At 42.5% G+C, this 24,205-nt stretch overlaps 1 protein-coding gene across 2 annotated transcripts in view; it reads left to right on the forward strand.

The window, feature by feature from the left end:
* fam171a1 (family with sequence similarity 171 member A1) overlaps nt 1–23,104 on the forward strand; it is a 36,276-nt gene extending 13,172 nt beyond the window's left edge. For both annotated transcript variants that reach the window (XM_049582593.1, XM_049582592.1), the window contains exons 4-11: nt 1,381–1,608; nt 2,328–2,420; nt 8,199–8,357; nt 8,966–9,142; nt 15,440–15,556; nt 16,440–16,554; nt 16,800–16,917; nt 17,968–23,104. In XM_049582593.1, coding sequence (XP_049438550.1) covers nt 1,381–1,608; nt 2,328–2,420; nt 8,199–8,357; nt 8,966–9,142; nt 15,440–15,556; nt 16,440–16,554; nt 16,800–16,917; nt 17,968–19,527 — 2,567 coding nt within the window. In that variant the 3' untranslated portion in view covers nt 19,528–23,104. The remainder of the gene's footprint in view (nt 1–1,380; nt 1,609–2,327; nt 2,421–8,198; nt 8,358–8,965; nt 9,143–15,439; nt 15,557–16,439; nt 16,555–16,799; nt 16,918–17,967) is intronic.
* Nucleotides 23,105–24,205: the final 1,101 nt, after the last annotated feature.

A 24,205-nucleotide genomic window follows, 5' to 3' on the forward strand; every position in this document is an offset into this window, starting at 1 on the left:
TTAGAAGATTTCCACTTACGAGGTTGTGAATTCCACAAGAGGGAGATGTTCATACTAGAGTTGGGCTGTATCCAAATTTTGTTACCGTTAAACCTTCCACACATTTTCCCGGGGTATACGGTATTACCATGACTAATTAAAAATCACTTTAAAGGGCTCAGAGGGAGTCGCCAAAATGTCGGCTTATGCCTATACTGTTCAGAAACATAATAACAAACATTACATAGGCCTAAGAATACTGAAAAAAATAACAACAAAACCTGTACAACATTAACAACTTTTATTAATAAATTAAAAAAAAAATGCAGTCAACCAAACAGAATGAAATAACAACACTGTCTGTGGGCTACAGTCCACTTCCAGAAAAATATCAATAAATAACAACGGCGGTAACAATAATGTATGCTATACAGCGTATCCGACTGCAGCGGCTACACTCTGATGGTTTATTTTAGAACCTATCAACGTAAATCAAATACATTAAAAGCACAGCTCTACAGCATCCAGTACTAGGGATTATCAAATAAGAAAAACAGAACAATAAATAACAGTACGGTAATGAAACTGATACCGTTGCTATTTTTAGATACCGCGGGATACCTTATTACCGTATTATCGCCCATCCATAGTTCATATGGAGTCTTCTTGTGAACCTGATAAACACGACCCCATTTGAAGTACCATTCTGAGGTCATCAAGTACCATTCTGAGGTCATCAAGCACCCATACACTACAGAACAATGATGAAAACACGAACTGTATTACATTCCATTTCTGCCAAACTATCCCCTAAATCCTACACACTCGACCTTTAAATTAAATTGACGTGTACTATATGTATATAAATGTACATATTATCTGCTGATCATCATCTCGATTAATCAATCATTTTAACTGTGTATTGAAATTAGTCTGACGTAAGATGTGAAGATTTTCACTAGAACCAGCTTGCAGAGTGTAACATGCAGTGAACTTGTGAAAATATCTTCAAGTGCGAGCCTTTCTTCAATCAACAGGCAGTCTGTATACATTTTTTTTTATCCATCCTCTCCATTACTGAAGGTGTTTATATATACAGTTGGTTTTCCCCTCTGGTCCAAGGCTTCTTTGAGAGAAGGAAATGGTCCATTGTTTTAGAGGGGAAGTGCTGTTGGCCAGAGTCCAGGAAATGGTCAGCGGGCTCTCTCTTTGTGATTGGCTGGAATATAGAATGCCGTTTATGTGGATTGGAGGCAAAGGGCCTGGCACTAAAACAAACACAGTTAAAGAGACGAGTGTATTTTAGACGGCTATAATTGTATCACCACTGTGTTTTGTGTCTGTATCACTCCTCTCTGCTTAACACCAACACTCACAGATATACGCTCCGTTTGTTCACAGAGGTGACTCTGAAGGTTCACCTGAGCGATGCCAGCACTCACCAGCCCCTGGGAGGAGCCTCCATACAGCTCTTTGCCAACCACACGCCTGTAACCTCAGAAACCTCATCACCTGATGGCAACACCTACCTGCGCTTCTCCTACCGCCTTGGGACACCGTTGGTCGTCACCGCAACCAAACAGGGATATGTGCCAAACTCTGTGCCCTGGAGTCCCTCAAGACTACCTGGTAGGTGTGTGTGTGTGTGTGTGTGTGTGTGTGTGTGTGTGTGTGTGTGTGTGAGAGAGAGAGATATTTTAGGACAAATGCAGAAGGCGCATTATGAAATAGCCACATTTAGATTGGGAGTGTCGGCTTGCAGGTTATTGATTTCCATGTGTGCGGCCAGTTTAATGTGTGTATGTTAGTGTGAAGTAGAAATAGTGTGAGTTTGTGCCAGGTGTGAGAGCTAATGATGAGTGGAGTGCTCCATTACTAATTTATTACAATAGATGCCAAAACCCAGCAAGGGGGCTGCTTAAGCTCCCCTTTCACTAACACACACACTTACACACAAAATACTTCCCAAGAGGCGGCAGTACAGTGTGTGTGTCTGAGTGTGTTGCATGTGGGGGGGTGGACTGAGGGGGGTATTATGAGCCAACGGAACGGCGGCCAATTGGATTATCACGCTTACCAGCTCCGAACAATGGAGGAGTGAAAGGAAGGAAGGAAGAGGAAAGAAGTGCAGTTTGCTGGGTCAGACTTGTGTCCTGCTGCACAGCAGACAGGATGAAAGCAGGACGATTAAAAATGTATAAAGATGGTTTAATGACTTGTTATGTCAGATAGCCATCAGTAAAGTGGCCAGGTAGATTGCTGCAGTTTGTTTCTTATCTGATTGTGATTTCATTCTGTCCATTAATGTAGTGTGTGTGTACGCTTTGCGGTTTTTGTTTGTGTTCCAGTATTTTCCTCCATCAGCCTGGACCTGCTACCAGAGAGAGCTGCTACTCTGATGGTATATGAAGATGTGGTGGAGATTGTGTCAGGATTACAAGGTAAATGCAGTGTGTGTGGGGGTACTTTTTTGCATTTGTATTTTTAGCTCTTTTTTTTTTATTTTAAACCATTTTCACCACGAAAACCCAAACCCAAACATTTTAAAAGCAGCAGATTGGTTTAAAACAAGCCTCAAACTGTTTGTAAAATAATTTTAATCCCAAAATCCATCAGTAGCTGGGTCTAGGTCTCATTTATAAACACTGTCTACGCACAAAACGAGGCCTGAAAGAGGTGTATGACACTTCCCACCCAAAAGTTGTGATCTAATAAAATAGACTTGATGGGAGAAACTTTGACCCATACTGACGAACATTTTGGAGACAGGAAACTGGCGACGCAGATGGTGAGGTGGAAACCTGATTGTGGAAATGGTCAAATATTTTTTGGCACACTCCATTTTTGGATTGTGTCGGTACGTACATTTTCAGTATGAATCATACATATTGTTTTATAAATGAGACTCCTGGAGTTTTTGATCGATGTTGCTCAGCAGATGAAGTTGAACTTGAAATTAAAATCTCAAATATTAGGCCAACACTGGCAAGTAGTCTTCAAAACGTTCAGAAAAATAAATACTCCAAATCTGTTGAGGAAGATCGTTTGATGCGTTCCAAGGCTTCAGAACAGCTAGCAAGGAATGTTGTGGTGAGATTGTTTTACAGTTGCTTTTCAAGAGTAAGAATGAACTTTCAGTGTGAATTTTCACCTAGATTTTATGTTTCCAACAAGGGGTTATTTCCAGGTCTGAAAAGTGAAGCCAATGCGGAAGTGACTTAAATATGCATTCAACTTCATTGGTTTCAAAATGAAGTCTGATTGTATACAAATCAATGAGAAAATGACCCAACTTCTCACTTGATCTCTTACCTCAGTAAACGTTTTTCTAATGAGTTTATGGTCTCAGTTGCTAGTTTCAAGTCTTCTTCAATACAGCATCATGTTCATTTTATAAATTTTGGTCCCGTTTTAGAGTAGAATAGATGATAAAGCAGGGTATGCTCTAGGACAGGGATACCTTGTGATTGACAAGTTGCCATCACAGCGACTTATTAACCAGGATCGAGGTGTAGCAATGAGTATCCTTCCTAGGTCCACCTTTTTGTATAGTCCTGCATTGGCTGACCTGCAAAAAAAAGTGAATTGCAGGTGGTATTTGGTGTTAATTTTATTTCTGGGTTCGGTTCTGGGTGGAAAAAAAGAATACGTGGGTCAGATCACAGGTGTCATGTAAAAAAAATATTCAAAAAATATATTGAATTTACTGTTTTAACGCTCAAATCCTCTGACTGCTGACTTTGTGTGTCAGCTCTGTCTTCTGCGCTAGCTTGAACATGAGAGGTGTGTTACTAACAGGCAAATTAACTGTGAGGATGTGCTGCTCAATATTATGAGAATAAGCAAAAATATTCATTTAAATTATATATACTGAATTACTTCAAATTTAAAATATAATATGTTAGTTTCACATGTATGGAATGTCAAAAAATAATCACTTTAAATGTGCTACCTTACTGAAATTTTTTCAGCAGCATGTGGTTCTTAGGGGGTTTGCGGTTTTTGGTCCGGCTGCTGATTTCGTGTCAGGTCAGGCTGTGGAACTAATTGGTCAAATTTGCGGGTGCGTTATTGCACATTGCAGTTTTGGTTTGGGAGCGGGTCCAAATACGGTTACTCCTGACTCCAAAAAATAATAATAATAAGATGGCGACAGCCAGAATGCCAAAGTCAAGGCTTTAAAATGGGAGTCCTAAAGCCAGTGGGTGACATCATGTTGGCTACTTCTTTTATACCAGCTATGGTTTAGACACATTAAAAAGTTGTTGTGTTTTCAGCATCAAGGAGACACTGATCACTGCAACTCACAGTAAATTAGGTTTTCAGCACAGCTTATTATATATATTTAGATAAAAGAATGTGAAATGAAATACACATAAATGTATTATAATATGTGTCATCTTTAAGTTTGTATTTGCAGGAAAAATACATTGTTAAACTAGAGTCAGAATCCGATTTGCTACCAATTTTTAATGATAAACACAAATAAACTCACATATTTGTCATTAAGGAAGACTATATTTTGTCCTACATACACATAAAATTACTCATTGTTGAATAAAAACCCACCATCCTCCATCCCCACATGCACAAATATAAATCATGAGCCTGTCTTTGTTAGTCAGCCTCTTTGTTAAGGTGTGTGTAATTATATTAGATAAGGCTTTCTCACTGAGGCAGAATCAATATTGCCTCTTTGTCTGCTGGTCCTTTTGTGCGTCTGTGAGCGACAGCGAATAATTTAATGTGTCAGCTGTGTTGTCTGACTAAAAAAGAACTTCACAGACACATAAATATACAGACACCATTAACATGTAAACCTCTTGAGTACACACTGCCAGCAGCACGTGCCTGAGTGGAGCGCAGTTTCTGCCCTCTGTCCAGCACACTGTTTGTCACAATGTTGTGAACTTGGGCGCCCAGGGGAGTGATAAACCTCGGCATGTGGCATGAGAAAAGAGAATAAAAGAGGGGGAAAAAGGAGGAGGAGGAGGAGGAGGATGATACAGTAAGTGCTGGAAAGTGGGGTTGTGGGTGGAGCAGTTGGAGAGAATTGGGGAGAAAGGGGGATGGGCAGAGCAGTGTCCAACAGAAGGAGGAACAGATGAGGTGAGGGGAAAGTGGAGGGAAAAAAGATGTGAGGAGTTGAGGAAGGGAGCACACAAAGAACAGAAACAGGGTCATTTCCTCCCACAAAAACAGAGACAGAGACGGGAAATAACATCCACACCTGAACTTCAAGAACAAGCGTCAGACAGAAACATAAAAGTTAAAGGATGCACTCGCTGCAGAGCCAAATTTCATGTGGAGCACAACTGGAAAACACAGTGAACACTGGTTTACAGCTGGATGTGTGTCTCACTGCTCAGGAATGTGCACTCGGTACAGTCAAACCACAATGACATCACCTTGCTGAGTCCAGCTACATGCAGTTTTCACCATTTATTACTCTTTATGTATAATTTGTTAATGGCAGGCAGAGGCTGGATGTACGGCAGCGATGGGGAGAAATGAAAAGGAAACTATTAATTGCGCAGCAAAATATCAGAAAGAAGCATCACGCTGGCCGAGAGAAAAAGTGGAGTAAGGCATTATCTCCAATGTATTGATCCAGAGTTGCCTCCATTAAGCCTAATTTGATGGCTGTATTTAAAAGGCATTAGGCAAAGACGAGGAGTAGAAAATCGCCTTGTAAAACATTCTGAAACAACATCAGTGTGCGAGATGGACAGTTGCTGTCGGGTGAAAACCTCCTTACTTAAATTTTTTCAGATTGTCAGATTTCTTTTTAAAGGGGAAGCTGGAGTAGAAAAACCCATTAAAGTTTTGTTGTTCTGGGTTTTATATAGCCTATGAAAAAATTTTATTTTGTTGTTTGCCTTACAACTGTGACTACTATATTTACAGAGTTAGAGCTGTGCCCGACTCAGGATTTTGTCATTTGAATCGGATTTGGCTGTTCAATACAAATATACGACAATTTGTTCCTTTGTTTTCATTTAAACTATCAAACAATAGACTTTTTCACGGCAGACATTTTGACATGTCAGAGTAGGAGCAACACAGGTGTGTTCAATGACACTAATGACAGCTGCGTTCCACTTAGGGGAGACCCTGGTATTGTCCATGTTGGCTAAATGTTACTAGCTTACTGGGACACTGAATGGAACTCAGCCATCCTTAATGTTATCAATTTCACCTGTGCTTTTTCTACTGACACAAGTCAAAATGTCTGCTGTGAAAAAGGTCCATTTATTGAACCACTAGATTTTCAGATGGGATTTGGCCAGATGTTCGAAGTGACAGCGACGTTCACGTAATGTAGTAAACAAGCCAAGCTATTCCTCAGAGCTAATGCATGCTAACTACGCTAATAATGGATTGGGAATTTACAACAACACTTTATGCCGTCACAAGATACCAAACAAAAGCCATAGACTGTATTGTATTAAGTTGCTTTGAGCTGTAAATTCTCATCTAAGCAGAACGAGGAAGATAACATTGTCCTGGAGCCTGACCAGGCAGCTGCCTTCATCTTACTTGTACTCACCCTGGGTCTGGGTCTGCAGCTGTCTGTCCCCGTCACACACATCCTTAAAGAGTGGACAGGACGACTTCACATGGTGTAATGATTTTTTTTTTTTTAATTTTTATACAAAGCAAAAAATAAAATATGATTAATTAATAAAAAAGTAATTACTCCTGCTGCTCAAATTTTTTTCACAATTTAAGAACTTTGTAGAACATTTTGGAAGAGATTAAGTGCACATATAAGTACCATATGTTGGGGGAACTTGAGGAGGCGTTAAAGAGACGAAAAAATCAAAATAGATGAGATTTGCTTGACTAATTATCATAGGGTTTTTTGTACGATACCTCCACAAAATCAGGTTGTAATGCTCTCACATATGTCACCAGCTTTGCCCAGAATTTAATGAAGACATTTTTCTGATGGTGTAATTATTTTACTCTGGCCAGGAGCGTGACAGTGAGAAGCGCTGACACTGCAACTACTTCTGGCGACTGAAATGGCCTCCACACTGAGAAATCTCAGTTGCCTGAGGGCTCTCTGCCTGATGATTCAAATCTTTGTCTTTCAGGGGGAAGCCCTATACAGATTCAATATATGTGTTCGTGTTTTGATGCTCAAATTACATATATTCATGATTTTTTATCTTTACATTTTCATCGTTAAGTATTTCTTTTTCTAATTCTTAGTTTTACTTGTAATTATTTATCTTAATTGCACACTTGCCTTCTTAGCATTGTCTCAAAGGAAAAAAAATGACCAGTGTGTGATCTGTAATACAGCAAATTCCTTTAATGGCTCGCAAAAGGGGTGAGATTCTTCTTTAATACCTTGCACAACAGACAATTGTAATAAGTACCTAATGTTGTTGTTTATAACCCACAGAACAACATGTATATTTATGCGTTTGGTCGTGTGTGTGAATCCATCTGTCTGCAGTTAATCTCAAAACCACCGGATCAATCAACCAAATATCTTTCCTGGACATCTATGACTGTATGCTCAAGGACCTTTTGTGGTTGCAGTGATTCATTATTGTTGAAAAACGTGCTTTATCCTCTGTTTTATATCGACACTGACTTGTGATTGCTCACTCCTCTTAACCACTTGATAGCGGCTGCAAGTTTTCCAGGAATGGGTTTAGCTGAAAACAACAAGTCTTACTGTTTGTTGCAGGCCACATTTTGGCCCTCATTGTAACACAAAAACTGACATCCATAGAAAAGTGTGGTCTTACTTTGAAGCACAGCAATTGCAGATTAATTCCATACCCAATGTGTGATGATGCTCTAAAAATAGGCATTATACAAGATCAGTAAGTCCATTGATACTGTTACCTTTACCTCTGTCTTGACTGTAAGGGAGTTCGGAGGGAGGATGATAATGAGCTGCTTGGGTGTTTGGCTGCCTGGTGGAGATCTGTGCTCTACTGAGTGCACTTTTTTAGTTTGGGAATGTTATGGCTTTATTAGAATCCACCAGGACAATGTTAAAAAATGTAGAGACTAATTTAAAAAAATATATGATGGTCTAATTTCAGTTAGTATCTGTGAGTGTCATCCCCTTCTCCTGTCCTGTTTAACTGCCGCATGGCAAATAAAATCTTAAAAAAGCAATTTGAAATTGGTCTAAAACTAAAACTTCTACAACACTTCATTCAACATGTCCATGTTTTCTGATGTCTCTTAAGGTTTACGGCATCAGCCCAGCGTTCACTTCCAGCGCAGAGCTCTGAGTCTTCCCTCCAACACGTCCTATGCCAACCTAACTGCTCTGCTCACCGTGGCCAGCTCCCCCTCGCACATCCAGCACTTCCCCCACCTGCAGGTCCTCAGCGGCAATGGCACAGGTGAGTCTCGAACTGGCGTATGGTGACAGACTGTAAAAACAGGGCCAAGGATAGTTGGGCACAGATGACAGAGGAGGAGGCTGCTGAGAGGGGGTGGGGAGTGAAGGGAAGAAGCAGCAGTACATCAGAGAGACTCTACCCTGGAGAGGCCTCTGTATCTGACCTCCTGAAACACAATAACCCCTGTGTGTGTGTGTGCTGTCTGTCTAACACCAGCTTTCAGGCAGTCTCATCCACTTCTTGATATGTCTGTGTGTTGTATGAATTTGTGTGTACTTCAGCTTGAATACCCCTCAAAAGCTCCCCCCTCCCCACAGCTCGTACCTTCTCCCTCCAGGCAGCGCGAGCATACTTGTGCTTTGTGACACTTTCCACACTCAGTCTCTTAGCTTTTTCACTCTCCACCCTGCTTCCTTCTTTCCTGTCTTTCCCTTGTTTTCTTTCCTGTCTGTCTTTCCCCTGACAGCTCTGCTTTATCTACGCTTTTTCATGTTACGCCACCACCCGCCGTCTGCTCCTTTCTTTGCTCCCCCTCCTTTGCACCTTACTCCCACTCACTTTCTTTTCGCTGCATTTTTCACTCCAACACTCTCTTGCTTCTCTCACAGGGACTGAGAAGAGGTTTGAGTTGACTCCTGTAGCGGCAATCTCGGTTCACTTATTGGCCAGCGACGGAGTGGAGCTGCAGGTGAATGAGCCAATCACCGTCTCCGTCCCCCTGCCGGCTGACAGTGGCCTGAAGGAAAATGATCATATCCCTGCTTGGAGATTTGACCCGCGCTTGGGTATGTACTGATAGAAACACAGAAGATTTTCTGACTTTGTGAGCGTAAAGTTTTCTCACCAACACCTTCAACTAAAATCTTAGAAAAATAGCACCTTTAAAAAGTGCAGTGCTGTTATATATTTACTTCTATGTAAATGAGGCCTACTTCCTCTAGTGAATGATTTATGACATTATCAGAGTAGGAGCATTAATACAAACCACGTGTGTGTCCACACAGTGCGGCCAGGTCACAACTTGTAGCTGTGTGTCTGAGTGATGAATGAATTTATTCATAAGGTCAAAAAAATGACCAGCGTGCGGTGCCACATTAATCTGCAAATCAAAACAAACACTGCCCCACATCACAAGATTGGACTGTGGATGTATAATCTGTTGCAGGTCGGTTAAATCTTGAACTGAGCTAAACAATGGCTAAGTGCTCTGCGGTGCTGGCTCCTACGGCAGAGATCCTTCACGCCTCACGCCTTACTACTGTGATTTATTTCAGCCATCTTAAATCTATGTTGTCAGATGTCCCGCATTGTGACACACCCAGTTCTTCTTGGACAGGCTGAGCTGAAACACAGTGATTAGATCATCAGTTGAGTCAGAAGTGTCTGCACAACAAAACATCCTTCGCTGTGTGTACATTAGTCTCACATTTCCAGATCAACTGTACATTATGTTTGTGCTCTGCCAGGACCTATTAACATTCTTCTGGTGAAATGAAATGTACAGGGTCAGTGGGTATAGAGCTGAAACATTGAGTTGATTGATCACCGAGCTGTGAAACAGAATAATCTGTAGCAAATTTGATAATCAATTAATCTTTTAAGTAGGGCTGTACCCAACTCAGAATTATGTCAGTGAAATCACACCAATATTTGATTATTCTTTTTTTATATAAATATATAAAGTTTCAAAGTTTAAACATGGCCTAGCTGGATGGTTAGTGTGAAAGCCGCATATACGTAACGTAGTTAACAAGCAAAGTGCGCTAAGGACAGAGTGGAAATAAACAAATTTTTTTCCCAACACTAGATATCAAACAAACGCCAGAGACTGTATCGTACTAAGCTGATGTGAGCTGTACTTTCACCACGTCAAAGCAGAAGAGAGAAGAGTTGTTTTCAGAGCCTTGTGATGTAAAGGTTCTCCTCCTCTGTGCCACTGCATCTTGTCCTCAGCTTTCTGTGCCAAAGAGTTTCGTGAAAGTCAAGAGCGCTCACTCTGCAGCTAAATCTAGGGACCAAAACGTCCCCAGAAGTACACTGCACAGCACATTGACTACCAAAAAAAAGACTGCTCAATTTGAAGCAATCTCAGTTGACTAAGAGATTTCCGACTGATGGTTCGAATCTCCGACTTTCAGGGGGCACATTTGAATAATTTTTAATTCATTCTTTAAAACCTGCAATACTCAGTTTTTGGCCACATGGGGACAGCAGGAACAGTGTCACCCAGCTGACACTGGGCGAAAGGCAGTGTACACCCTGGATAGGTCACCAGACTATCACAGGGCTGACACATAGCAACAAGCAACCATTCATGCTCACATGCACTCCTACAGGCAATTAAAAGTCATCATTTAACCTAATCTGCTGTCTTTGGACTGTGGGAGGAAGCCGGAGCACCCTGAGGAAACCCACTTTGACACAGGGAGAACCTACAATATAAACTCCACACACAAGGGCCCCAGACAGCATGCGAGTTTGAAACCAGAACTGACTGCTCCATCATTGATATATTTTTTCGAATATTTTGGAGTGCCTGGATTGCCTTCCTGTTTATTCTATTTTTACCCCGTTTTCCAAGAGCCCAGACACATTTTCGATCTACATTTGAGTATACAGAGCAACCAGTGATCTCTTTTTTTTTCCTAGCATTTATTAGATGTTCTGTTTGTGTCTGTTTTTAGCTCTGTAATTGGTCTCCACCAACTCATGAGGGAAATATGTGGCACTGAAGCTGCTAAATTCTCAACAGTGTTCACCAGCTAGTCACTAACTGTGTCGGTATGCTGCTTGGTGCTAACCAGATAATGCACAGTGGGCTCATCTGAGATTTTTCTGCAGCTGAAAGCGACACTGAGAAAGTGGTGAAACTAAACCAAAACGGTAAAGTTACAGGCCCGAAAACCAAAACAATGAGCTTAAAGACGCTGAAACTCTCCATGGAGCTGAGTGGAGCTGCAGAGTCTCGGAAAAACTACCTCCACCAAGGGGATTACGTTTGGTGTGTTTGTAAGCACGATAACAGAAAAACTACTGGCCTGATTTCGTGAAACTTGCTGGAAAGGTGTGGCACGGGGTCAAGGAAGAACCCATTACATTTTGGAGCCGACCCGAATCATAGGGCTGATACACAAATCATTTTTCACTTTTGTTAACATTGCAAGAGGCTGTTTTGCCATGGCAGAAGTCTGCGTCCTTTGAGTGCCCTTCCAGGTCTTCATGGCTTTGTCTTTGTGGGGAAAGATCTTAGCAGCTTTAAGCTAAAATGCCAAGTATTACCTGCCTCCAGCCTCTTAAATGTGAATATTTGCTGATTAACTTCCTCACCTGTAGCCAAAAACGAAACATCTAAACTGTAGATGTTACAATACAAGCAATTTGAGTATGTCAGCTTTGTCAGCAACAAATTGTGAGAGGCTTTTTTCACTATGTCACTATTTTCTGACATTACAAGAGATTAATTGAACATGAAAATAATTGTTTGCTTCAGCCGTAGTGTGATCACCTTAAACCAGTCATTCTTGTCAAGAGTCTGTGAGGTAGACACTGGTAGATACTTTATTAAGATGACAATTTTTCTCAACATGTTTTATAAAAGAATAAAATAGAAAGCTTGGAGAAGCAGTAAACAGTTGTTGCTCAACAGATTGAGGCGTACCCCTGCAAGTTCACGTGTTGAGTCAGACTTCAACATTAACAGGAATAATAGGCCACATGCCACTGGGATAAATCTCTTCCACATTAAACATGTTTTGGTCCCAACTGTATGTGAGATGAGACTATCATTTTACTAAATCTACCCTAAAGATGTTCCTGCTAAGTTAGGAGCATTTTATTAGGGTAATAAATTTTAAAATTGGACCATCTTTGCTCTTGTGATGGTTTTAAGGATCTCAAGGCTCAGTTTTAAAGTGCCTACAGTATCAACATCAAGAGCTTATAAAAAGGGCTTTGATAAAAGCTGGGGGAACACACACACACACACACACACTCACTTGTAGCCTACGCACAGCCTGTAGCAGCAAGTATTTCCACAACAGAAGTCATCCCCGGACCCCTCTCCGGGCTACATCTCGTGTTCCTTAGCAACCCCGCCAAATAAGTAACACAACAGAAAGTCCCCGCTCCTGATTGAGTGTCTTCACTGAGCGCTTAAGTGTGTGAAATGTGCGTGTGTGTGTGTGTGTGTGTGTGTGTGTGTGTGTTGAATTGAGGATAGAAAACAGACACAAAGAAAAGATCTTTTGAAACCCGTCTGGTGCCTTTTTTGGTGGAATACTTCAGGCTGATGAAAGCTCCCTCACAAAGAAGCTCAGTTTGTTTACAAAGTGCGCACATGGACGACACACACACAAACACGCAAAAACCTGTTTGTCTTGTATAACTGACAGCCTTATGTAACATGTTAACGGAGTGTGGTGGTAAAAATGATGTCATGTTGGAACAGATCAAATTCACCTGGGTGTCATTTGTAAACAGACGCACCTTCATCCTGAGAGGAGTATGATAATGCAAATCAGCTTCCTCAGACATGCAGACTACTATCTGTACAACAAAAAAAGACCCAGTGTCAGCTGTGTTGACTTTGCATGAATGGGCGAGAAGCAGAAGTGATATACAGGCTGTATTGACGTTATAAATGTTTGCATTGAGTCTAAGCAGCCGCCAGAGTCTCTGCAGTGTATTGTACTGAAGCGTGGGAACAGAGTCATTAAATGTCACTATTAAACAGGTCAGTCACACCACAGAGAGAGGACTCCCCTGTGGAAACAATCAGACAGAACCAGGGTGAATCCTGGCAGGGCTGGGCACAGGGCTTAGTGTGTGTGTGTGTGTGTGTGTGTGTGTGTGTGTGTGTGTGTGTGTGTGTGGTGCTGAGTCACACAGCCTCTCTCGTTTCTTCTGCCTTTTCCCTTATCTCTCCTTCCATTCCTCCTCTTGTTTCCTCTCCTTGTTATGGTTTTCCCCTTCCAAGCTCTTCATATATCTGTCTTTCTTCATCGAATATCCTCTCCCTCCCTTCTTTTTTTGGTTCCTCCCTCCCCCCTGAAGATCGATGCCGATATTTGACCACTTGATGATGTATAACTGGGAATAAACAAAGAAACAAAGTGGCTTTCACCACATTAGCCCTGAGACCCAGAGGAGGGGAAGTGTGGAGGCACAACTGAACGTTTCCTCTTGGAGCAGATTTACTGTGAGCCAATCAATCAGGGACTCTGGCTTTGTTGTGGGGCTTTTTTTTGGTGCTGGAGCTGCCATTGTGCTCCTATTCATAGGCCCTCAGTGACATTTGACTGAGCATGCTGCCTCCCTGCGGGAGAGTTAAGTACTGCCAAAACACTCAACTCTGTCCCACAACCGGGCTTGAGTTTTTAAGAGACCTTGAAAAGTCTTGCAAAGCATTGAATTCAGTTTTCTCTAAATAAACCTTGAGAGGTGTAAAATAGTCTTGAATTTAAGACACATAAGTCCTTGTAGTTTAGTTGTAAAATGATTTTGTATCTGATTGCTGTTTGTTGTTGACATTAGGAGCTAAAATCAGGATTGTGCACACAGGAGGATGTTTAATCAATTTCCATGGAGTCTTTGTCAGCACCATGTCAGGACCTCTAGCAAACACTGTTACTACTGCTTGTTAGTAACAGTTGCTAGGAGATTCATTTATACATTTGGAGAAGTGTCAACCTCAGCAGAAACATTGATTTTAGATATACCGTACAGGATTTTCCTCATACAGAAGTAATTACTCTTAATCATCACTTATGACCCACTTGAAGTGTGTGGTGGTGTATTTATCCGCAGAGACTCTGCCCTCTGCCTGTATTCTCTTATTTTCTGTGTTCAGGGCCTTTATGGGCGTGTACCCCACAGCGCTCTAGTGAAGTTGGGCCTTTAAAAAAGGTAGCGATGTGGTGCCAGACTGTTAACAGCAGGTATCAAAGAGACATGGCGCCAAAAACAAAAGGATATATACCGAGAGTGAATCTGGGGTTGGTTTGTACTTTCGCTGGTGAGCATGTTTATTAACAACATCTCACAACCTGTGTAGTATTCATTTAATCCATCCATCAGTTTTGTGCTTGTTATCCAGGTCACATCAACTTGATTAATTTTATCGACAGGAGTTGTTTTATATTGCTAGGACTGCTGAAAAACAAAGATAACATAAAATAATTCTTGGCAGTATTGTGTTTACTGGTTTTTCATCAACCTGTCAAACTGAAACACTCATTACATTGCACTGTATTTGGTGTTAAAAGAAAGTGTTAAATTTAACTTCCACTGCTGTTAATGGTTTTAAAGGCACCCTTTAAAGGATTTGTCACATTTTGTTTGTAAACACAACATGCAAATTTGGCCCCTCCTCTTCATCTCAGTGAATCTGAGAGTGCAGCGGGGGTCAAGAGAGAGTGAGTGAAGATAGGGAGTGGCGTCCACAGCACAAATAAACACACTCACACCTCTGCACAACCCTGCAGCAAAATGCTGCATTGCCATATTTGTGTGAATTCAGCTGAAGAGCACACTTTAGCTTTTCTGCTGTGTGTGTGTGTGTGTGTGTGTGTGTGTGTGTGTGTGTGTGTGTGTGTGTGTGTGTGTGGCTCAACCCTGCCCTCGATCAAACAGAAACAGACTTGCAGCTCATATCCACCGAGCAGAGGAGAGAGACAGAGACAGCAATGTACCCAGGGGGCAATGTTTTTATAGAGTCTCGATCTCACGCTGCTATTGGCTGGGGTCTACACACCACTACCCAAAGGTTGACACCCAGAAACACCACGAACAAACCAAAATGAGTGAATACAGGAAGAGGGCAGGTTCTCTGCAGATGCAGACACTACCACACACTGCTCATGGGTCAGAAGATGATTGAGAGGGATTACTTTTTTGTAGGGAAATCCAACAAATAAGAGCACTGCTTTGTCTATACTGGGTTAACTGAGAGTCAGATCGGAGGTCGCTGCAGGCCTTGTCAGTTGTCACATTGTCCTGAATGCATTCTGTGAACTGGCAGACTGGCTCTTTTATAAAATAACTATTGGAAAATACATTTTCAAGACCTGTGATTGTGTTTGCAGGTGCCTGGATAAAGAGCAGCTGGGGTCACGTGCAGCGGGAGGGCAACCAGCTCAGTCTGACCTACATTGCTCCTCAGCTGGGATATTGGGTGGCCGCCATGTCTCCACTGCACTCAGGTGAGAAACTGCTGTGGAGAGCACAATACACATTTTGTCATGTCATGTACAGTACGTGCTTTGTATGTGGAAAGATGTACAGTGTCGATATAGTCATGTTAACAAATAAGGGCATTTTCATATTAGGTACAATTCGAACTGTAGAAAAGAGCACCAAGCATAAGATCGTGAGCCCATACTATGAAGTCTGCTATGATTATGTTTTGGAGAACAATGTCAAGGACGACTCTCTTGCCCGCCTTCCAACTTCATCACCCATGGATGGATGGAGCTACTAGTGTCAGTCAGGCTGTGTGCACATAACTGCCAAGCTGAGCCCCGGCAACATGAAGTGACAAGTCAAGAGGGTTCTCTCTAGCCCCTTTTATACAGCCTGTTGCGCCGTTATTTAACCTCACCGTTCTGTGTTAAACGTAGGGACACCGAATGGGAGGCACTGTTGTTCGGCCATTAAGCTGGCAGCAGAGGTAGTAATTAAGCAGAGTCACATTATCGCCCGCTCAGATGCAGCTGCTGAGTCACATGAGACACCTGGTGGTAAAATTCTAAGTGCTGGTCTGGTCTGGATTTGCCTTGATATCAAACCGTTTTGAAACTTTTTTTCTTTGGCCTAACTTAGTACTTAGAACTGTAATTGAGACCACCTTTTCATGTGGGCCCGGGAAAAGATTGATGTACCGTGACCAGGTCCGGTGCACCATGTTAACATTAATCAAACAAACTGCACTTGGGGGTCAGATATAGTCAGATCGGGGCCCATGTCCCTGATGTGAAAGCCTCCTCAGAAGGAATAAGATAAAATATTTTTCCACCATTTTTTTTTTGATAGTAGACAGTAAATGAAACCTTGATATTAAAATATGATCTCTCGTCTGTCCTACAGGTCCAGTGTTTGCGAAGGACATCAGCACGTACCACACCTTTTTCCTGTTGGCTATACTGGGAGGCATGGCTCTCATCCTGCTCTGCCTGCTTTGCCTTCTGTTGTACTACTGCAGGTGTGTGAAACATTTCCATGGCAATATGATCTCATCTTAAAGACTGTCTGAAGTTGCCATATTTGTCTCCAAAATGAGGAATCAAAGGCAACATTTTGACAGTGTCAGGAATTTACAGTAATATGAGTCAGTTAGTTCTCATGACTGGTTGTGGGGAACATGTGAATGTACAGTCGCTGACTAATTTAGACTTTATGTTTTTGTACTTGATGTTATCCGGTATCTGTTGTCTCTGTGTTTTGCAGGCGTCGTTGTTTGAAGCCTCGAGGGTCTCACCGTAAGCTGACACTGTCCTCCGGTCTAGACAGCAGTAAGAGGGACCAAGCCACCTCCATGTCCCACCTGAACCTCATCAGCAACGAGGTCTGTCTGACTTAAATGATCCACTCACTAGTCTACAGTGCACTGTCCTAAGCCCCTTTCACACTGCAAACCTGAAATTATCTAGACATTATTTTAAATGGATTTACTTGTCACATTCATGTACTGGTGGATGAGGCTACTATACAGTTTTTAAGCAATCGCCAGCACTCACAGAGCAGGAGCAAGCAATTTAGGGTTTAGTATCTAGTCCTTCAGCACATGGCTGAGGGTCTGTCGGGAATTGAATGGCTGATCTTCTGATTAGTGGACAGCCTGCTTTACCTCCTGAGCCACAGCCGCCCCTGCCCCTGGAATCGGACATTAAACAGACTTTATCCTGCCAGCGTCCCAGTACAAAGTCAGTTTAATGTCCGATTGTGTGAATAATCGCCTGGAGAATTCACAGTGATAAGATTTCTATCATGCCAATTGCGTGAAACCCGAAGAAAACAAACATCCCAGGATGAAGGGGACGGGTCATTTACACGAAGACGGCAACAAAATCGCCAAACAAACTCTAGGACTGGCAAGAGACTTGACTGTGTATGACCAAGTAATGAACCGGCTTTCCGACTATGGTGTCATCCGCATCGTGTTCTGCGTTCTGCCCAGACGCCATCACTCACATAAACCAAATAGAGTCCTTCCAGTAGGTGAGAACGCTGCTGACACAGACAATCTCCTGTATTGTGTTACCTGTGTGTGAAAGGGAAACTCTGTTGAACGTCTGGACCTGATTGTCCGGGCACTCTCCGGAGTTCATTTGAGAGAGCAGCTTTAGTGATTATCAGAGGAAGTCCTTGCTCCTTGTGTCAGGGAATATCTGCCTTGTGGGGTAAATCCTTCATCAAATATTCCTGCAGTGGGTGGAAAAACTAATTTCTTGAACTAGTAAGAATCAAGAATGTTGCAACAACGCTCTCATGTTGTCTGTGCTGTGATTACTTTAGTAGATATGATGATTTTCTTTGGGTTGTGTCTGAATTATATCTCACTTTACACTGAGTATATTTCAAAAGTTTCTTACACTTCAGTATTTGTCATCTCTAGGTGCAGTTGGAGCTTGTTTCCACAGCGACTGAGCCCGACATGACCACACCAATGCTGAAGCCTTCCTCGTATGAGCACCAAGACAATCAGCGTCAACACAGCCTAATCCATCACAGCAAACACAGCCGCTCCTCGCTCGGCAACAACAGCCACCACGGCTCATCTCTTGGCAATCTAACGCCTCGCAGCAGAGACTACCGGCAGTCTGTGGAGACGTTCCAATTAAAGTCTGCCCTTTCATGTGGAACAGATAGAGGCTACCGTCAATCATATACCTCCGTCTGCTCATCCAGCAACCCCATTTCTGACACACTGTCATCAGCCAATCACGGTCAGGTGTCGGCTAACCAGCTGAGCAGTGTCGGGGTTGTTGATTGCATCTCCCCCTCCTCTCCTCCTCACTCCCCCAGCAGAGGGGAGGGGTGTGAGTGCAGAGCTCCTGACTACCTTCTGTCGCGCTCTGTGGACCACCTGGAGCGTCCCAGCCCCCCGTTGCTGTCTCGGCCGGGCCAGCTGCTCTGCTGCGGCTCCGTGGACCTGCTGAGTGGAGGAGAAGGCTACCCGAGGGTGCGTCCTACACTGGTGATCCCAGCACACTACATGCGGCTGCCCGGCGAGCACCCTCTGTCTGGTCAGGCCCTCCTGCTGCAGACTGACCAGCAGAGTGATCTGGAGACAATCCAGGCTGAACTCAATGCCTCACATTCCCAGCAGCCCCTGGGGGGAACCCCCACTGACAGTGCCCCACATCCCAACAAACAGAGTGATGGAGAACGGCTTGGCCTGTCAGAGTCTCTTTCTATCCCAGCAGCACTCGGGGACACAGGTCTAGTGGAAATAAACAGTGAGGACACCTTACTGGCTGAAAAGACTTTAATGGAGCTAAGGGGAGGGAAGCCTCTGCCTCACCCACGGGCCTGGTTTGTCTCACTTGACGGACGCTCCAACGCTCATATTCGCCACTCCTACATCGACCTGCAGCGGGCGGGGTGCCACAGCAACACACCAAGTGGAGGAGGTCAGCAGGGTAATGGCAAAAGTGGGAAGCGCGGCAACGATGCTAGTCTGGACTCCGGCGTGGACCTGAACGAGCCAAGAGCAGGCCGAGGGAGAGGGAGAGACGGGGGGCGGGAGGAAAGAGATGTCGACAGGTCGAAAGGCACGACACCAGCCATGGCGTACACTCAGCTGGTGTACGTAGACGACCTAGATGTGGGAGGCAGCGAGGAGGAAATGCCCAAGTGCAGCCCACAGGACAGTATAACAGGACCCATCCTGTCAGACAAAGCGGAGGCTCAGAGAGGGGATCACTGTCAGGGGGAGGTGGAGGGGAAAAAAGTAGAAGGGGTACAAATACACGAGGAGCCGCCCTCACTGTCCTCATCCCCTGCTTCTCCTCCTCCCCTGCCAACACCAGAGGGAGAGACGTTCAGGACTGATCATGTGCTGGTGTCAGTCTCTCCTGATGATGATGCAGCACACGAGGATGGAGAGGAGGAGAAGAAGAGTCCCTGGCAGAGGAGAGAGGAGCGACCCCTGCTGGCCTTCAACATGAAATGATACACAGATGACCACTTCGAGGATAGGTTCACATTTTTTGTCATGGAGTATTGATATGCCCATATATGCATTGAATGTGTTTTTGGTTGGAGTAATTGCTCCTCCTGTCCACACTGGCTCTACTTAAAGCTATTTTAAAGGGGAGCTTCAGTATTTTTAAACATATTTTCCCATCTTTTTGTGTCTAAGTGACTAGTGGGAACAACAATTTCTGAAATTGGTCCAGTATTGAGAAAGAGTGCTGCAGTCTGCAGCAGTAAAACCCAGGCCCCGTTAGTTTACCTCAATTAAAAGTGATTGTTTTTGCTACTAACAGACTCAGATTATTTATAAGTGTCTGACAACATTATGGAAAGGTCCCTACCAAGAAATGAAACATTTTTCTATACCTTTCACTGATCCTGTCTGTTTTGTGTCCAAGTCTCGCTGATGGAAAGTCTCACTCACTCACTCAAATTTCACAGGCTTTCTCACATTTTTGAAATCAACTAAATATTCAGCCATGTCATTGAAAATTTTGTAGATAAGACTAAGATACGCCGTCTGTGCTCCAACACAAACAAACAAAGAACTCTCTCCAACTCTCACTCATGTTTCCATTGGTTACCTCCTGCAATAAGGCACCTCTCATGAGAAAGAGACTTCTCCTTTAGCAAGACCTGGACACAAAACAGACCAGATAAACTGAAAGGTTCAGTAAAACGTTTTATTCCTTTGTAGGATTCTTTCCATAATGTTGTAAGACACTCCTAATAACAATCTGAGCCCGTCAGTGACAAAAACTAGCACTTCAAGTAGTTGGCCTGTTTTGCCGCTGCCGACTGCAGCTCTCTCGCACAGCACTAGATCAATTTAAAAAGTTATTGTTCCTACGAATCACATGGGAAAATAGAGTCCACATTGAAAAATACTTGAGTTCCTCCTCCCTGTATGAGCCGATGGATGAAATTGACAGTCCTCCTCCTGTGCTGAAATTCATTCTGATTCAGCTGAAGCTAATTGGAGACTTAAAATCCTGAGTTAGTGACATCAAAATTAGTTTTTTAGATAAAGTACATTTTTAATCCCAGTAGGAAAACACAGCATTGCAGCAGCCAAGTCACACATGAAACACAACACAAAGTTGGATGACTACATGAATAGAGTAATGAAAACAAATCTCAGAACTGGGACCGTACTCTATATACAAGAGAGGCCAGTGTTAGCCAAAGATACTAGGTGAGGTGAATTGCCACAAGTCTTGAGTCATAACTCAATCTCAGTTTGACTTATACTCCCTGACATCATTATCTCAGATGTCCATCATGAATAAAGAGCCATAAGTCTGCTAAATATAACTCCAGAACTTGTCTGTGAATCATCACTTATTTAAGTTTTCTTCATTATCAGAGTAATCCAGTGATGTTTGTCTGTACAGTCATGGATATACTGAAAACACACTGAGCCAGGACCATGTTCTTTGTCCTTCATCTCACTGAAATCACATTAGGAATGGATCTGTTTGCCGTTAGTGAGACAGGAGGAGCGTGTAAAGCAACTGAAATTGTTCAGCTGCACGTGTGGGCAGATCAGTTTTGAGATAGACTTGAAAAAATGTGAATTAATCCTTAAATCATGACTCCCCCCTCTGCTCAGACCACAACGTGAAGGACCATTTAAATTGAAGCCCTTTGTTTTCCTTAATAGAGCACTGAGAAGACATTTCAGCACTGGGATCCCTTCTAGCCAAGAGCACGAAGGGACGATTCAGATCCTTCACGAACCTCCAGGTCCCCTTTATGAAAGTACCACTGTTGCACTCCACTTTGTCATCCTCATGACCCTCTACACGAACACACCACTCATCAGGAATAACGTATGCATCGTCTGAGGGAGACAAACGGATGTTGGAGGCAAGAATATTTTATGCACAACAGATATATGCCTTTTTTTTTTTTTTTAAATAAATAGCCTTGTAAGCATAAAGGAACTGAAACAGATGATGGGTGGTTCTCACATTTGAAAGACTACAGGAGCCTTTTTTTTTTCTTGAGCCATATTGGCCTCAGTCCACTGACTGTAAAGAACACACCACACTACTTTCAAGTGAAATTATAACCCTTATTTTTAAGACTGTGGAGCATCTTTGCAAAACACAGCAACTGATTCTACTCTTCTCACAGTCTGCACAAGAATCAGCCCTGACGTCAACATGTGAATCCTGAGCTTCGGATAGTTTGGAGTATGTTGCTAGAATTTAATCTAGCCAGTCATAAGGCTGCACGGATGTTTCTACGTGATCTACAGATGGTTTGGACTGAAGAAATTAAACCACTATCCGCACTGCAACAGATAATGTGACACACCACTATGCTGGTGGGCAAGGATCTAATACCACTACGAAGACTGTAGCTCCACCCAAATTAATTGTGAGGTGTAATAATATGAAGGGTTTTGTAACTGTTGAACCACTGACTGGCATATTTTTTGCTCTGAAGGCTATGCATCACTTTTATACGGCTGCTTGAGATGCCTTTTTTGTAATTTCAATCATTTTAATTGCCAACATGAAGTATTTTACCCGAAAAATAGGCTATTTTTATTTCTTCGAATATGTTAAGGGCTTTTCTTCTTCACCCGCCTTATCGTTAGAGTTACAAAAAACAAAACACATAACTGCAAGTTTTACCTGAAACCAAACTATTTTTGCATGCTGAGTTTAACCTTGATTTTTTTTTTTTTTTTTTAACCATTTCCTCACGTTCCAAGTGCCTTTGAACAACCTGACTCTGCAACGAATTTGTGGAACAGATTACCTTATTTATTTCTCACCTTCCTTTGCCTTCAGCTTTCCTCCTCTACCTCAGCCCTCCCTTTCTCTCCCACTTGTGAAAGAAAGCATGCAGTAAACTTTCCTCGGCACTAGCGTATTAAAAGCTACACTGCAGACATCTCAGAAAATGTCTACCAGCTGCTGCAATCGTAAAATCCTCTACAGTAATCAGCAAGGCACCAATCTGTCTTAGAGTAAGCAGTTAAGGATTTACACAAGTTTTCAGTGTAGCACGGGATAGATAAAGCTAAGTGCGATTGTATGTGAAGCTAAACTGCAGGTCATTTCAGTGCATTTTCTTATTTTGGTGTTTTTTGGAGGGTGAATGTTTTGTCTCGAATGTGTTTACGTGCGCCTGAGTGGTGGTGGTAGTGTTCCTCTGCTGCTGGCTGTGAGTTTGTGTTGTCCACGTGATGAATAATCAACATGCATCCACTCAAGGATCATATAGTCATAGCAATCATATTACAGAGTGTGTATAGTTCTTTCCTTTCCTCTACCAGGTCAAAATGAAGTGTGAGTTGGTGTTGTGAATGGCCTCTTTCCTCTTAGTATCCCACAGCAACCTCCAGCTCTAGGGTGGAGTTGCAGCACAGCATCCTGAGTGTGTAACTTGGTTGCTTGCATTATATTTGAAGCCTATTATTCTGAATAAACCGCCAAACTGGAATGATCTGTGTGTGCGTCTGTGCTTTGTATAATTACAAAGAAGGGATTTGCAGCCTGAGAGTTTTTATTTCCATTTTAAATGTCATGTTATCAGTAAACTTGTGAAATGCAATATTTGAATATTTGCTCAGCTTTACCTTACACACACTACTCAGTCGAGGCCACGCTAGACCAGCAACTCAGTGTTCTGCTAAATTTAAATTAAAATTTTGGTGGCTTTGATATAACGGCTGCAATCCCCTGACGGAAAAGGCTGTCTGATGGCATGGTAAAGCGCTGACAGTCTTAATACAGTGTAGTGGGACATGTTTTAGGTGGGTAACAACCTACTCACTGAGGCAGCTTTTGCTCAGCTGTTTGGTTTTTATGTTCATGATGAGGGGGTTCTCTACCTGGAAGTTAATGGAATTTCTCCCTTTTCCGAGGGGGAATTAAATCTGTTATATCAAAGCCACCGAACTCCATGAACAAATCAGTAATTTCTAGTCTACTGCGGCGTTGATTGGTTAGAGTGTAAGGGTAACAAGGAGAATATTCAAATACAGTGTACACACATTAATGTTGCTTTTTTAATTTTTTTAGGTGGCTAAAATACATTCTGCAGCGGCTTTACTTAGCCCCCATGCTGGTAGATTTGGTTTATCAAAGATGATAGCAAAGCAATGCAGTATATAAAATAGGCACAGCAGAAACGTCAGATAGGTCGGACCACCGTATTTAACTATATATCTTAAAACGTTACAGTTACTGCGGGAAATTAAAACAAATAAACAAGTTGCTCTTGTCACATATTTGCCAGTTTTCTCCCTTGAAGTCACTGTTGTTAGCACAATGTCAGTGATTCAGTCTATATAGTAAAGTTGTGACATCACAACTTCACAGAAGTTCACAGTCCTGATAGCTCTTAAAGTCACAGTTTCTGGATACAGACTGCACATTTTTTGGATTAAATGTTATGATGCTTTCACAATATTTATATAGCACCTATACCTGCTTTATAATTTCTTAAAAAGAAGACATGAAAATCAGATTTTTTTTTAACAACATGGGACCTTTAAAGGTGTCTTGTAAATAGGATTGAATGATCTTATGAGTAAAGTAGCTATTTAAATTGTCCACGTGTGTTTGACTTAATTTTGCTGATACAGTCAGATTGTTACATGTAAATTAGATGCCTTCTTGAAGTAGTTAAGTAGT

The sequence above is a fragment of the Epinephelus fuscoguttatus genome, linkage group LG8, assembly GCF_011397635.1.
Source record: "Epinephelus fuscoguttatus linkage group LG8, E.fuscoguttatus.final_Chr_v1".
Taxonomy (NCBI): Eukaryota; Metazoa; Chordata; class Actinopteri; order Perciformes; family Serranidae; genus Epinephelus; species Epinephelus fuscoguttatus.